We start from the raw sequence: 15,155 nt of genomic DNA, 5'->3' as shown, positions 1-15,155 counted from the left end.
GTTGGAACTTGAATTTATACCAGTTTTCTCATACAAGTTGTCAGGGCATCTCTCCTTCTTTACATTCACGTTCAGTTCAAGTTAAGGCATGGCAAGGTTATAGCTAATGCTAAAACCTCTTCTATAAGCTTCCTCCGCAGGCTGGTTAGCACTGAACCCCCTCTTTGGGAAAGGAGAAAAAAGAAGTGAGTTGTTCATGGTAGACACCACGCCAGCGGCATGGACTTCTGTAGCTAGCATTTCTCCTAACGTTCTCATTTCATTTGATATTAGAGAATGTGTCACCTACTGTAAGCCTTGAACTTTCTCCCCTGACACCAGTTGGAAAGTTACCCTGTTGAGAACGAAAAGAATTTTGGAGGTTTCGACTGCATTCGCCATCTGACTGCAGGTTGCACAGAACAGCGATTACCCTCACAAACCCGCCGGGTGACCTCCACGGCGCCAGGACTGGGACTCGAACCTGCGACCTAAGGCGGAGGAGGACGAGGTTTGCCCGTGCACAAACGCGCCGCCGCCGAAGAGAAGGAGGAAGCGCGTGCTTGCGGGCCGGTCACGTGCCCCGCGTGGGGCGTTCCGGGAAGGGCCGGGAGATGCTGCGGCAGCTGGAGAAGCTCCCGCCGGGACGGGCCCTCGAGGTGGGCTCCCCGCGACCCCGGGCGGGCCCTGGCGCCTCTGAGGCAGGAGGAGCCGCGGCCGCCGTGCCGATCAGCAGCGCGCCCTGCTCCCCGGCCGGTAGGGCGGCTGCTTTCCGTTAAGTCGGGGCCCTCGGGCCGTTGCCGCCGTGAAGCGAACTTGGGAAGAGGGTGGGGCGCGGCGGGAGCAGGCGCGTGCACCCCGGTAGCGGCCTCCCGGGCTGCGGAGGGTGGTGGTCGCCGCGGGGCCGCTCTCCGGCGCCTGTGAGGGAGGCTGGGCCCGCAGAGCGGGGCCGCTTCTCCACTGCGCCTCGAGGCCGCCACCGCACTGAGCGCCCGCGGCGGCCTCTCAAAGCGAAACCGAAAGTACAGGCTCGGAGCGCGCCGGGCATGCAGCCAGCGGGTGTTTCTGCGCTCGCTTTGCCGTTAGGTGATTGGAAATACGCTTGAGCTCATCCCAGCGCAAGGCTTCCGCCGTCCGAGCGCAGGCGCTGAGGGGTATGGCCTGCGTGCGGGCGCTCCGGCTGCTGCAGTGGGGCTCCGGCCGTTTCTAGTCGCTGAAGTAGCGAGCTGGCTGGGTTTGCCTCTCTATGGTGCTCAAGGGAGAATTACTACAGCAGGCCAAGAAAATAGGCCTGTAGAAGAGCCGCAGTGCTAGAGGACAGTGGTTTTGGAGACTAGGGAGATCCGCAGGCACAGGCTTAAAGCTCAGCGCTTTTGAGTTGTGCTTTGTATCCCAACAGCCCCGGTTGGGAGGTGACTGAGGTACCCTTTCGTGTGGCATCCCTGCTGCTCAGCAGTACGTTATAGTTGTACACAAAATTACTAAGTCCAGGGTCAATCTGAATCACGTTGTGATTTCTGTGGTCAAACCTTGTGAAGGAAGGACAGTTCATATTCTGGGATAACCTGTTTATGACTCTAGAATGTGTACTGGCTGCGCTCAGGTATTGAGACAATACCCAGAGAAGGGAGGGGTGATAAGCGAATTGCCTGATCAGTCTCGTATCTGGTGTACGTTATCTGTGATAAAATTATGTTCTTAAGTAATGTATCGCATTGTTTCAGTTCCTTCATAAAACAGTTGATGGCATATGTGGCCGTGCATATCCTCGATACCAGGATTATGGCAGTATTTGGAGCTTGTCGGAGTGGATGGAGGTTTTAGAAGAAACCGTGACATATTTCAAAACTGCAGTTGGCAAAAACATATCTGATGAAGAGGTAAGGGCTCATAATCGATTGGGCTTGACCTTGAGAGACAGAATGAATACTGGAGTGATTAGTCTTGTAGTTTATTTAGTCCTAAGGTATTTTTGTTGTGTAGCATTTGAATAGTAGCAGACTAAGCCTAAATAGGTAGGTGAGCTGCCTTTAGAGATACACTGCAAATACTTAAAAGAAAAAAAAAAATTGACACTGATTTCTCAAGTGCCACCAAATCTGTTTTTCTTAAAATCTATAACCTGTCATTACTGTTCATATTGATTGTATGTAAATAATCATAAAAAAATCCAGACTGTGAATGGAGCACCATGTGGGACAGGGACTATTCAGGGCATTCCAGTGTGTATAAACTTTGGAAAAACTTGTTCCATTATCAAAAATCTTAATTCCCATCTTTTGCATGTTGTGCTCACTTTGGCTACCTGATAGTAGCTAGATCAAAGAAAAATACTTGTGTAGCCATAGCAAAATCTGTACATAATTATGTCTTTTCCAGTTAAGCTAATGTATTTTGTCTCCACTGTGATTTTTCAGAAACTTTCAGAGCTAAACATGCATGGTTTGTGTGTGTGATTTTTGTTTTGTTTTGGTTTTAGGATGGCATCTAAGAAGGCTTCTAAAGCCTCCGTTCTTTGGTCTTTCTTAATGTAAATGACAAGAAAATAACTTTTTTGTTTATACCTTGCTGTGGTAAATACTAACTCTTACCTATCAAACACAGAGAGCAGTCATTGAGGAGATTATAAGGAAGATGAGAATATGAAGTCCAATATAACAGCTATTTGGGTAGACACTTGCGTATCTACAGAGCACAGCTATTGTGGATGGTACATGTTATTTCTGTGGTTCATGGTTTAAGTAATCACAATTTTTATTTTTGTAGGCTGCTCAGCAGATAAATGAATTAAATTCAAACTATCAAGAAGCAATCACAAAATGTCTAAAAGGCAGAAAGGAAGAAATCAGGAATGCGCTAGTGGAAAGAGTAAATGCAATCTCTTCTGCTCAGCTGCAGGATTTTGACTGGCAGTTAAAGGTGAGAGCATTGCCTTGATGTTGTTTGTTTGAAAGAAGTGTTCCGGAAGGAAGTAAATGTTGATACAGACCCCTTAGGCCTGCTCATTCTGGAGAATGGTTAAATTTTTATAGGTATCAGAAAAACATATTCATGGTAACACATCAAAGACTTGCCTGAAATTTGTATAAACCGTAAAAGTAAAATTCCTCCCCCCTTCTTTTAAAGCTGCAATACCAATCTCTTTCCTAAAAGGAAAGTGAGCGTTTTTCGGGAACACCTGAAAGTTTTGGTTTTGTGGCCTGAATAGACAGTATTTTTACTCAAAGGAAGAAGAAATATTTGTTTAATGTCAAGAGTAGTGCACTGGTTCAGGATGTGCTTCCCTGGCTTTTTTTCAGATTTTTAGATTCCTGCAATAAACAATTCGTTTGAAATTATTTATCATTAGACTTACTTCGATAATAAGCCAATGATGACTGTGTTGCCTACAGTTTGGGTTTATGAAGACAGCTGCTTTAAATTAAACTCTGTCAAAGACTTAACAACATTACATGCTGTTTATATTTTTAGTTAGTCCATGAGAGCTGTTAAACACATTTGTAGAGCTGTTAAACGATTTCCCATTTCAACAAGAGTGTTAAACAATTTCTGCAGGAAACAGCTTTGGAAATCAAAGAGCAATGCCCACAATAGACAACATTTTGCAAGAGGAAATATGGCATTGTAGTGTGCTTCAGATGAACTGTTACTAGGGGATTGTTCTCTTACTAGCTGCATTTAGTGCTGACAGAAATAGAGACTAGACTTATGTGAATTTTTGGGGGTTTTTTTGTGGTTTCGCTTACCTTTGTCTTCTGAAAGATTTTTTTAATTAAATTTGTATTTTGTGATGCAGATTTCTGGTACATCTGCACTATTCATTTTGCATTAAATCACTGGGGATGTCTTTTAGCTTGCCATAGTTGAATCCTTCCAAGGACATTGTCTCATTGTGTCCTCTGCTGTACCACGTTTCTGATCTCAAATAAATAAGATGGATTGTGTAGAATATCTACTGTATAATCAACATCTTTGATTTTAATATATTTAATAAGCCTTATTTACACTAGAGTGAGTATGGTAGTAAACAAAAAAGAAAGCACTATTGGTATGTAATCCTCTTCATCAGTGCTTGTCCAATAGAATATCTGGCAGTGTTTTATCAGCTGTAGAGAGAGTTGAAAAATGCACAAAGGTGTCCTCTTTCTCCCAGCTGCCCCTTCTGTAAGATTCTGCTTACTTGTTGATTACCAGAACTATTTGAAATACAGTGACTTCAGAATTCATATACTTCATTTCTAAAGAGCCATGATCAAATATATCCTCTCTTTTCACCTAGAATGCAAAAATATAGCAGCCCAGTACTTTTAACAAATTGTTTTGTCAAATGTATTGCTATGAAGAGGCGGTTTACTATTTCAGTATATTGTTGGTATTAATAAACAATCAAAAATCCCAGTGAGGAGAAAACCACAAAACCAAAACCTGCAGACATGACTTGTGAGAAGTTAATTTTGTCATGCTGACGTTTGTTCTGGTAGTACACATTCAATATAAAGTGCAGATGTGATGCTATGAAAGACTGAAAACTTAATGATTTCACCTTACATGTTGTTATTGTTGTTGTTTCATCAATCTGCATAGCTTGCTCTCTCCAGTGATAAGATCTCCGTGCTGCAGATGCCACTTCTCAATCTTGATTTGGATGTGAGAGAAAATGGTGAAATTAAACCAGTTTCTATAGAGATGAATAAGGAGGAGTTGCAAAACCTAATAAACACTCTGGAAGCTGCTAATAAGGTAGCTTTTACTGATACTGTCATTTGTTCCTGACTTCTCATGTACTGAGTTTAACTGAAATTCGTAGAATTATAGAATAGTTTGAGTTGAAAGGGACCTTTAATGGTCATCTAGTCCAGTCCCTCTGCAGTGAGCAAGGACATCTTCAACTAGATCAGGTGGCTCAGAGCCCTGTCCAACTGACCGTGAATATTTCCAGGGATGGGATGATGCCTCCTGTAGCTGGAATAAACAGGCTTTGTCAATAGGCTTCCCTTGATCAGGTGGCGTGTAGTAGATACCAACCACATTGTTTGTTCTGGGTATCTTGATAAAAACCCAATCTAAGTCATTCATTGGCAAAATGATAGAGTTACAGAAAGCCTTATATAAGGAAGACTATCTTGGGTAGACTTCAGGGGTTATTTACCACAGTTGACTGTAGATTTATTTTTTTTTTAAAGATGTAATTAGAATCCTGATAAGCATCATAGACTCTTCAGAACACCATTAAAAAGTCTTGTGAGAGTAGGAGGAGAAGCAAATAAAATGAAAAATGTCAGATGAGAGTTGATTTTTGAAAGATTGGAGAGAACTCCAGAGTCCCCTTAGCTTCACAAAATTTCAGTGGTTGGGAATGTATATGGGAGAGTTGTTTGGTTCAAACTGAGTGCTTTAATTTCCATGGCATGGTAAATCAGGAGAAAAGTTAAAAAGATTCCAGTACAGTAACCCAAGAAGAAAAATAATTTGAAACTTTATTTTGGAGTGTCTCAGATTTCTGAATAGAAAAGAGTAAGAGAAGTGATCAAGTGAAGAAAAATTGTTGGGGGAAATGTCATCTGACTTGCACCCTGGTGGTAACTGAATCTTGGAGTCCCTCCTTGTTCATTTACCTTTCAGTATTAATTCTGGCTCTGTTAAAAAGGAAAGTTGGGGTGTTTTTAAATCTGAAAATGTCTTAAATATTTATTGTCTGTTATCTGAGAGATGGAACTCTCTGCCATGTTGCAGGATGGATGTGGAAGTGTTGTATCAACATGTTTTAGAAATTAGCAGCTTCTAGTTGCTTCATGACATTTAGCAAGTAAGGGGTTTCTTCAGATGTTTTATGTAATGTTGTAATGCTGTAGCTGGAATTTGTAGACCAACATTTAGAAAAAAAAATCTTTGTCAGTATATAACAACTGAAAATAATAGTTTTATAGATCATAAAACTAAGTTACAGTAGCACTGTTAATATTTTGAATTACAAAAGACGCTAAAATTACATCTATCAGTTGCTTTAATGAGACTGATATGAGACCTCTGAATAACTGCACAGTTCCCAGTGAGATAAATGCATCAGTCCAGGTACAGGTGGTGGTCTTGTGGAATGAGAGCTAACAGCTTGCTTTCCCCTGGATTTTTTTCCTCCAAAACTAAACAAAACTGGTAGCTTATCGTGAACTCTGCACTATGCAACAGAGATTCTTCTGGGACGGGCTTCAGTTTCCACATGCCTTTTGTTCTGCTTGAAGGTCTGTATGGAAGCTGTGGGATGTTGTCATCTCCTTGCTTAGTTTTATGTGCATACAAGGAGGAATTCACTCTAGGAATGGTCTCTCAGTTCTACTTTGCGTGGAAGGAATCTCAGTGGACCTGGAAATTACCATTCTGCTTTTTGATTACAGGTTGCTGAGGAATGATTTGCATGCATTAAATGCTAAAGAAAATTGTTGAAAGTGAGGCTTATATGTGAGATTGTAAAGGATAGCTGAGAGAGGGATGGTGTGTTTTCCAGAGGAAAGACATGTTTATACAGTTGAGTATCATACTGTAACAGAAAGCACAAAGCTGTATTTCCTAGACTACTTAAGTTCTGGTCTCATCCAACTTTAATCTTATTTCTTCTTTTTGAAGGTTGTCTTGCAACTGAAATGATGGAATTCAAGTCATTGACAGTATCTGGTGGTGATGGCTCCCCGATTGACTTTAGGGGGGAAAAAAAAATGTTCTCTGCAAAGCCAGAAGTTGTTGATACTGTAAAATACTGAAGTGAGAAGGCTGTTATGACTTGTGCCCAAATAAACAATAATCTTTTGATAAAAATAATAGAATCTTGTATCTGTTTGACCACAAATAGAAAAATCCAATGTACAGTTGCTTTTAGTACTAAAGATGTATAGAACTATGCAAAAACATCACTTACCTTGTGCCATGTACAGGTGCCTGGTAAAACCAAGGCTTACTTACATAATATGTTATCCTTATCTAAGGTGCCATGATAATGAAGAACATAATGGAGTACTTGTAGCATTAATGTGTTTATACTTGTAAATAGTAAATAAACACTTGATTTTGTGTGAATAATTGCAGTGAAGTTGTTTCTTGATTTATTAATCATGAAACTGAATCTTTGTAGATGCTGGGAAAAATCAGCTTTACAAACAAAAGCGGTATAGAATCACAGATTAGTTGAGATCAGAAGGGACCTCTGGAGGTCATCTTGTCCAACTCCCCTGCTCAGGCAGGGTCACCTAGAGCAGGCTGCACAAGACTGTGTCCAGGTGGCTTTTGATAATCTCTCAAGGATGGAGGCACCACAAAATCTCTAGGCAACCTGTTCAGTGCTCAGAAGTTCTGTACAAAGCAGTGGGGGCTTTACTCTAAAGTTTGGGGTTTAGTTTTTTTTTTATTATCTTAGTTGATGGTTTTTCACTTAAATTATAGAATCATAGAATCATAGAATCATAGAATCGTAAGGGTTGGAAAGGACCTTAAGATCATCTAGTTCCAACCCCCCTGCCATGGGCAGGGACACCTTGCCCTAAACCACGTGGTTCAAGGCTCTGTCCAACCTGGCCTTGAACACTGCCAGGGATGGAGCATCCACAACCTCCCTGGGCAACCCATTCCAGTGCTTCACCACCCTCACTGTAAAGAACTTCTTCCTTATATCTAGTCTAAACTTCCCCTGTTTAAGTTTGAAGCCATTACCCCTTGTCCTACCACTACAGTCCCTAAGGAAGAGTCTCTCCCCAGCATCCTTGTAGACCCCCTTCAGATACTGGAAGGCTGCTATGAGGTCTCCACGCAGCCTTCTCTTCTCCAGGCTGAACAGCCCCAACTCTCTCAGCCTGTCTTCATATGGGAGGTGCTCCAGCCCTCTTATCATCCTCGTGGCCCTCCTCTGGACTCGCTCCAACAGCTCCATGTCCTTTTTGTGTTGAGGACACCAGAACTGTACACAGTACTCCAAGTGAGGTCTCACCAGAGCAGAGTAGAGGGGCAGGATCACCTCCTTCGACCTGCTGGTCACGCTGCTTTTGATGCAGCCCAGGATACGGTTGGCTTTCTGGGCTGCAAGCGCACACTGCTGACTCATGTTAAGCTTCTCGTCAACCAACACCCCCAAGTCCTTCTCTGCAGGGCTGCTCTGAATCTCTTCTCTGCCCAGCCTGTAGCAGTGCCTGGGATTGCCCTGACCCAGGTGTAGGACCTTACACTTGGCTTGGTTAAACTTCATAAGGTTGGCATCAGCCCACCTCACAAGTGTGTCAAGGTCCCTCTGGATGGCATCCCTTCCCTCCAGCCTATCAACCGAACCACACAGCTTGGTGTCGTCGGCAAACTTGCTGAGGGCGCACTCAATCCCACTGTCCATGTCGCCGACAAAGATGTTGAACAGGACCGGTCCCAACACCGATCCCTGAGGGACACCACTCATTACAGGTTTCCAACGGGACATCGAGCCATTTACCACAACTCTTTGCGTGCGGCCATCGAGCCAGTTTTTTATCCACCGAGTGGTCCATCTATCAAATTGATGTCTCTCCAATTTAGAGACAAGGATGTCGTGCGGGACAGTGTCAAACGCTTTGCAGAAGTCCAGGTAGATGACGTCAACTGCTCTGCTGCTGTCCATCAGTTCTGTGGCTCCATCATAGAAGGCCACCAAATTGGTCAGGCAGGATCTCCCCTTAGTGAAGCCATGTTGGCTGTCACCAACCACCTCGTTGTTTTTCATGTGCCTTAGGATGTTTTCCAGGAGAAACTGTTCCAAGATTTTGCCAGGCACAGAGGTGAGACTGACTGGTCTGTAGTTCCCCGGGTCTTCCACCTTCCCTTTCTTGAAAATGGGGGTTATATTACCCTTCTAGTCATCGGGAACTTCACCTGACTGCCAGGATTTTTCGAATATGATGGACAGTGGCTTAGCAACTTCATTCACCAGCTCCTTCAGGACCCGTGGATGGATTTCATCAGGTCCCATGGACTTGTGCACGTTCAGGTTCTTAAGATGGTCTCGAACCTGATCCTCTCCTACAGTGGGCCTAAGGTCTTCGTTCTCACAGTCCCTGCATTTGCTTTCCAAGACTTGGGTTGTGTGGTCAGAGCATTTGCTGGTGAAGACTGAGGCAAAGAAGTCATTAAGAACCTCAGCCTTCTCCAAATCCATGGTAGCCAGTTCTCCTGATAGCTTCTGGAGAGGGCCTACATTGTCCCTAGTCTGTCTTTTATTTGCTACGTATCTATAGAATCCTTTCCTGTTATCTTTTACATTCCTTGCCAAACTTAATTCTAGCTGGGCCTTAGCTTTCCTAACCTGGTCCCTAGCTTCCCGGGCAATGCTCCTATATTCTTCCCAGGCCGCCTGTCCTCACTTCCACCTTCTATAAGCTTCTTTTTTCCCTCTAAGTTTCCTCAGTTAATGTTTTCAAAAAGGGGGGCAGTGTTGGAGAGGAGCTGGCCTATGTAAACTCTAAAAAGGATATTCCCAGCCTACTTAATACAGCAGATAACTGGTAAATTCTAGTCTAAACTTTTCTGAAACCAGATTGAGTTTTGGTTGTAGTATGTAACAAAAATTAGAAGCTGTAACACTAGAGAAAAATACACCAGAAATCTTATGGTTTCTACTATTTGTTGAACCATTATTGCATATGTAAAGAGCAAATTATCTGTAATGCTTACATAAGTATTAATTATGCTTCTCATCAAGTGTAAAATATATGCTTCATGTATGTGTATTTTATGCGTGCCTTGTATATATGTAAAAAAGGCAAAGTATTGATGACTTGCCTTCTTCGTTGTTCAAAAATCAGGGTCTTGAGTTCCTTCCACTGTATTTTGTTGTGCCATAGGTTTTCATGTAAGCCAAGTATAAAATATGTCCCTACAAAAAATTGGACTTCAGAGAAGAGGAGGACAAGAAGCTTTCTTGTAGAAAGGCATCTATGAAAAGGATTTTAACAGGCTTCAGGGATAGGAAACCTAAATACATGTTTCTAATATTAAAACTAGGACAGAAGTTTTGTGGGTCAGAACATTGTAAAAAAATATGTGTGTGTATAAAATATAGTCTGTTTCCATTTTATTTCATACTGGTATGCTTAGTGAGATATGCATGTTGTTCAGTGGCAGCAATTCAAGAAAGATCAGAAAAAGTAGAGAAGCTAGTAAAGAGTCATAAGAATGGAAGACTGGAAAATGCCTTGCACTGAAAGGACCGCAATCTCTTTAACAGAGATTGATCATCATCTTAAATATACATAAGCCACTGAAATTTGATAATGGATCTGATAACAGGTAAAGACCTTACATAAGTGGTACCAAATTCAAGCTAAAAAATTCAGGTTGGAATTGATATTTGTTTAGCTTTATAAAAATTCTGGAAAGAGTTACTGCCGGTTGTCCAGTGGTCTGTTCAGGAGCATGCTAGTTTTTAATTGTGAGTGTAAGGAATGAAATGATCGGGTCTGTTTATTCATAGGTATAATTTGTCTTGATGCTACTTTTCCCTTTCCTCTAGGTCTAGTCACTTTATAGAAGATGTTCAACCCTTCACATTGTCTATGTTTGGGAATTTTACTCAAAGGTAGTCTTCATATATCTTAGCTCCCATGGGAGTCCAATGTAGAGAAGGCTCTGGCTATTTTTTGCATCAGGTCAGTCAGTTAATTTAGCTAATACAGTAATGAAGGCACTGGAAGGTGTGGGGATTTTTCTAACTGGGAACTATTACAGGTCCACAGAGACTGCTTTGGTGGCAGATTGTCTTCGGGGAAGGATTCCCAGCATTATAGACATTAAATAACTTTTTTTTTTTCCCCCAATCTCCCATATTCCTGTTGATACTGATTTAAATGGGAGCCAGAACAAGCATTGGCATGAACTGCTGTTAACTGCCTTAGTAAAACCCAATCCTGAATTCTTATGCCAGTCTTGTACAGCTCGCTCTTGAAATCATCATTTGCTGGCTTTGATTTGTAAAGCTGCTGTTAGCTGCAGCACACAATATTCAAAGTTAGTTGCCTCCGAAAATCTAAAAAAATCAGGTAATATGTTGTCAGCTAGATTAAACCAGCAAATGATGATTCAGAGATGGGAACAAGGAAACCAAGTATGTTCTCAGACGCAAAGAAAGTTGCTGATGCTCTCACTGAAATGCATAATCTACCAAAGGAACCATCTTTCTGAACATTTTTGGCAGTGTGATTGGTATTTTATACTTCTGTCTGAGACTTTACAGATAGCCAGTGATGTGTTAAAAGACATTATTGGTCAGAGACCATCTCTGGAGAGATTTTGTGCTTCTGCTGTCATTTTAGGTCCTTGTTGGTAATGATACGTGAATGCAATTGTATTTTGCTAAGAATAAAAATGTAAAAGAATGACTACCAGGCCATTTCTTAGATTAGTACCAGCACAAGACAAGAGGTGACGTTTTTATAACACTTGGAAACTCAAAATTGCTTACAAAATTATAAAGGAGCAGACAATATAATTAGAGTTCACTCTGCACTCCAAGACCCTAAGTAGACCAAAGTTACCTGGTCTTCCTCTAAGAAATGCCAGATTTCTCATTTGACTCTTAATTCTTTCACCCTGTGCATATACATTTTGTTATTATTACATGCTGAAATTCAATATTCTGTGATCTCCTGCCTTCTTTGGGATACAGGATGGTTGCCCATGGGAGTAGGAAGAAATTTACTTGTACAATCACAGATGTGGGGGGTTTATGCTTTGTAATGCAGAAAAAACATTTAAAAATATTTTTGTACACAACAGGTACAACACAGCCCTTTTTTTGACTAATACTTCCAAGGCAGTGTTAAGAATGTATCCTCAGTACATGGGAATTCACGAGGCGGGGCGGAGGTTCATCAGTGATGGGAAACAAGCAGCTGGTGGAACGTGGCCCCAGCCCTGGATGATTTTCCTTGTGATTTTATCTCAAGAAATCCTCCACTTGAAGTACAAGGGGCTGAAACTTTTTGTATAAGAGTGAACAAGGCAAAACAGCAGGCAACTCCAAAGTGGCAACTTCTGTGCTGTTCGGTGGTAGCATAAAGCACAGCAATGTTGTCAGAAATATTCCTGTGATATTTAAAATATTATTTCTTGTGACTAATGGGGTTCATCAAGTCTCTTTCTGCCATAGAAGAGGATTGGATTAACATGAGCTCTGTCCTCTGCTCAGCTAGCTGCTTTGTTGAAACTTGTAAGAATGTAGCATCTCGTAGATCTTTACTGTTCTGTTATCTTTTGGTTGAAATTGCCAAGGGATTCAAGTATTGTTGGGAGAAAATGTCCACACTAGGACAGTAGAAGCTCATATCCTTTGGAAACCTAGCTGAAAAGGACCTCTAGTGCAAATTGCATGAGGCAGCTGCACAGATTGTAACCGGATTTAGTAAAAATCTCATTAGGACCTTATCTATGTTGTCATGAAGTCTGGTTCCTAAGGGCAGGCAAACTACTAAAGTGCAACAGTGACAGAGCTTAGCATTACTGTGTATTTCACCTTTCTTGCTAAAAGCCAGCCAAATCGCTCCAATGTATTAATGGAAAGAGGTTTTGTTTCTTTAGTACTCACTAATTTCTAGCTCCAGATGGCAATGTACATGGGTAATCCATAAATAGACACATTTTTCCATCCTGTGCCTCTAATAACCACTGCCTTTTCCTTGCTGCCAAGCTATTGCTCTCAAGTGAGAAATGTTTTCTTCTGCTTTTTTTTCTAAAAGTAGTTGAAAGAGGGATTATGTGCTAGTTATGGTTATATACCCTGTTCAGAAGTTTTGGTTTTAATTCCCTCTTGAGGCTTTGAAAGAATGTTTAGTTTCAAGCCAATGTGTCTTGCAAGCTTGTATGCCAAATTCTGTTTTCTTTACACGAGTTAGTGGTTAAATGTGCAGATAGATAGGAGCTCAGCAGGGTACTGGAGATGCTGGCTCTGGGCTAAGATATTGCCAACCTGCATTAAGGGGCTCTTACCTCTGTACGTGGTGGAGTTATTAGCCCCTGCTGCAAAACTTCATGCCAAGAGCTGGCAGCTGTTTCCTCGCTCTCGATGCACCCAGGCCTTGGTGTGTGCCATTCAAAACTGGCAGCAGGGCTGAGGTTTGTATTGGTGGCATGTGTTGAAGGACTCTTGATGCATAGGGGTAGATCCTGCTATTTTAGAACATGCTGTTCTTCATGGAGTTCTGCATTTGCAGTGCTCTAGGTTGATTAATGGCCCTTCCTCTGCTCCATACCCCCCCCTTTTTTTTTCTTTTTTTTTTTTTTTTTTTTTGCTTGGAATGGTACAATGGAACTGCTTTTAGCCCTCCTGCCTAACATCTGTGAAGGAAGTGGCTGGGTGACCCATAAGCTAAAAGCTATGTGTATGCAGATGCTAGGAGTCTACTTCACCGCTCCACTGAACTTTGGATGAGACTGGGACTTTCGAGCCCACAGGAAAACTGATAGTCTCAAGGACCCCCCTAGATTACCAATGTCAAATGCCTGTTTTGCAGCCTTATATTTTTTTTGGAATCATAGAATCATAGAATGGTTAGGGTTGGAAGTGACCTTATAATGAGCAAATTAAACCCTTTCTTGTCTGGCGATTTATCATTACAGGCTGTTTCTGCAGAAGTCTGCTGCACAAAGGGCAGGGGTGGCAGGTCCCGATCTGTTAGGAGGTTCAGGTCTTGCAGGATGTGATGAATATTAACATGTAGGAGTGTTTCATTTATTATTATGTTCTGTTTAAAAAGTTGTAGTGTCAGCTGGATAAGGTCATCAGTTGACTTTGATGGTAGGCAATGAGGAGCTGATGAAGAAGCTTCCCACATCACCTGTCTGTATTCCCTATTAACTCCTAACTTTGTGTATTGCTGCCTACTGTCCTCATCAGTGTTTCTTTCCGTACCAGCTGGCATTGATAACAATCACCTTGATACTTACATAGACTCTGTTGGCTTGTATATCTTGACTTTCCTAAAAGTATGAAACACTTTCAATATGAAATAAGATTTAACTGTTAATAGTTCTGTTTCAATAAAATGCTATGTTAGGCAACATAGTGTAAACTCTGTTAGGAAAAAATTGGCAATAGAGAAAGGGATTTGGTACAGGTAGGAGGTTACTGACCTATTGTTTCTCAGTTGCATGGGCTTTGCTAATACTTTGCCTGTGGCTCCTTGGCTGGAGTTGTGTCAGGTGATAAGCAGGTGAGTTGGGAGAGGCAGCTTCTCAAGAGCAGTGCACCCAGCATCACCAGCATGCTGTAAAGCTCAGCCATATCTCTTGTTCCTCAGCAATGTAAGGAAATTTGTAGGAAATGGTATGCAGAAATCTCAGATCTGTTCCCAGACATCTGCCGACTTCTGGGAGAATGTGTTGCAATTGCCAGCGGCAGGAAAAGTGGCCACTCTTGCCCTGTGGTATCCCTCAGTAGTTGCTTCCAGGAATTAACACATTTGCTGTTTACTTTTTAATGGAAAGTTACAGATGACACAATTGTTCTTATCAATTTTGACTTTGCTACTTTGTGGAAATAACAAAATTCCAGTTAGATCCAATCAGCTGATTCCTTAGTTGGAAACTCTGTGCGATTTGTCTCTGCTACTCTTTCTTTCTTTCTTTTGAAGATGCTCACTTCTCTGAAAATATGAATTAACTCCTCCTTGAGTGATACTTCTCAGACAGTATGGAAATTCTTCCCAAAGTAACTATTAACTTTGAAATGACGCATGATGTAATAATTATAATCCTTCATGCAGTTATTTTCCCAGACTTCTATACACTAAATACTGAAAGACTGTGACGTAACTACTACTTTCAGTTGTTTTACTGTGTTGTTTGGAAGCATACTGCTGTAGGCTGCCAATATGTGGTAAGAAGTACAGTAGGACTAATTTTTAATCTATTTTAAAAAAATAGATGAAAGTGGGTACAGAAAGGTCATGAGTGATGTGCAAACTCTTTGTAGACATTGAGGTGTAGCACTTTGACTGAATATGCTCTTTAAGAAAAGATGTGTACTATTCTGATCTGAATGTGATGAGGCTGGATTTGGGTTCTGGGTTGTTATTGGTTTTTAAAGCTTAAATCTAGAAGTATTCAATAGCTGGGTATCTTGTCTTGAACGTGTAACATTATGGCTACCGCAGTTCTTCAGAGTTAATGAAATCAAGAAA

The 15,155-nt window shown here is 41.6% G+C and overlaps 1 protein-coding gene across 2 annotated transcripts; it reads left to right on the top strand.

Annotated features, from left to right (window-relative positions):
* The first annotated feature begins 533 nt into the window (after nt 1-533).
* COMMD8 (COMM domain containing 8) lies at nt 534-7,047 on the top strand. 2 transcript variants are annotated; one of them, XM_030491445.1, is made up of 5 exons: nt 535-638; nt 1,704-1,859; nt 2,746-2,898; nt 4,564-4,719; nt 6,601-7,047. In XM_030491445.1, the coding sequence occupies exons 1-5, from the start codon at nt 594-596 to the stop codon at nt 6,619-6,621; spliced, it is 531 nt and encodes a 176-aa protein (XP_030347305.1). In that variant the 5' UTR covers nt 535-593; the 3' UTR covers nt 6,622-7,047. The 2 variants fall into 2 exon arrangements, with proteins under 2 accessions (XP_030347304.1, XP_030347305.1); XM_030491444.1 differs by lacking the exon at nt 6,601-7,047 and having other exon boundaries at nt 534-638; nt 4,564-4,767.
* Nucleotides 7,048-15,155: the final 8,108 nt, after the last annotated feature.

The sequence above is a fragment of the Strigops habroptila genome, chromosome 7 (assembly GCF_004027225.2).
Source record: "Strigops habroptila isolate Jane chromosome 7, bStrHab1.2.pri, whole genome shotgun sequence".
In the NCBI taxonomy this organism is placed as follows: Eukaryota; Metazoa; Chordata; class Aves; order Psittaciformes; family Psittacidae; genus Strigops; species Strigops habroptila.
Note: the sequence above shows the minus strand (reverse complement) of the source record. Positions and strands in the feature narration are given on the sequence as shown.

Bases quoted from the DNA above. Each gene is read 5' to 3' on its own strand.
- COMMD8 (XM_030491444.1), top strand. From the start codon at position 594: ATGCTGCGGCAGCTGGAGAAGCTCCCGCCGGGACGGGCCCTCGAG. The intron at 1,860-2,745 runs GTAAGGGCTCAT...TTATTTTTGTAG, and splicing joins AAAACATATCTGATGAAGAG to GCTGCTCAGCAGATAAATGA. The intron at 2,899-4,563 runs GTGAGAGCATTG...CAATCTGCATAG, and splicing joins ATTTTGACTGGCAGTTAAAG to CTTGCTCTCTCCAGTGATAA.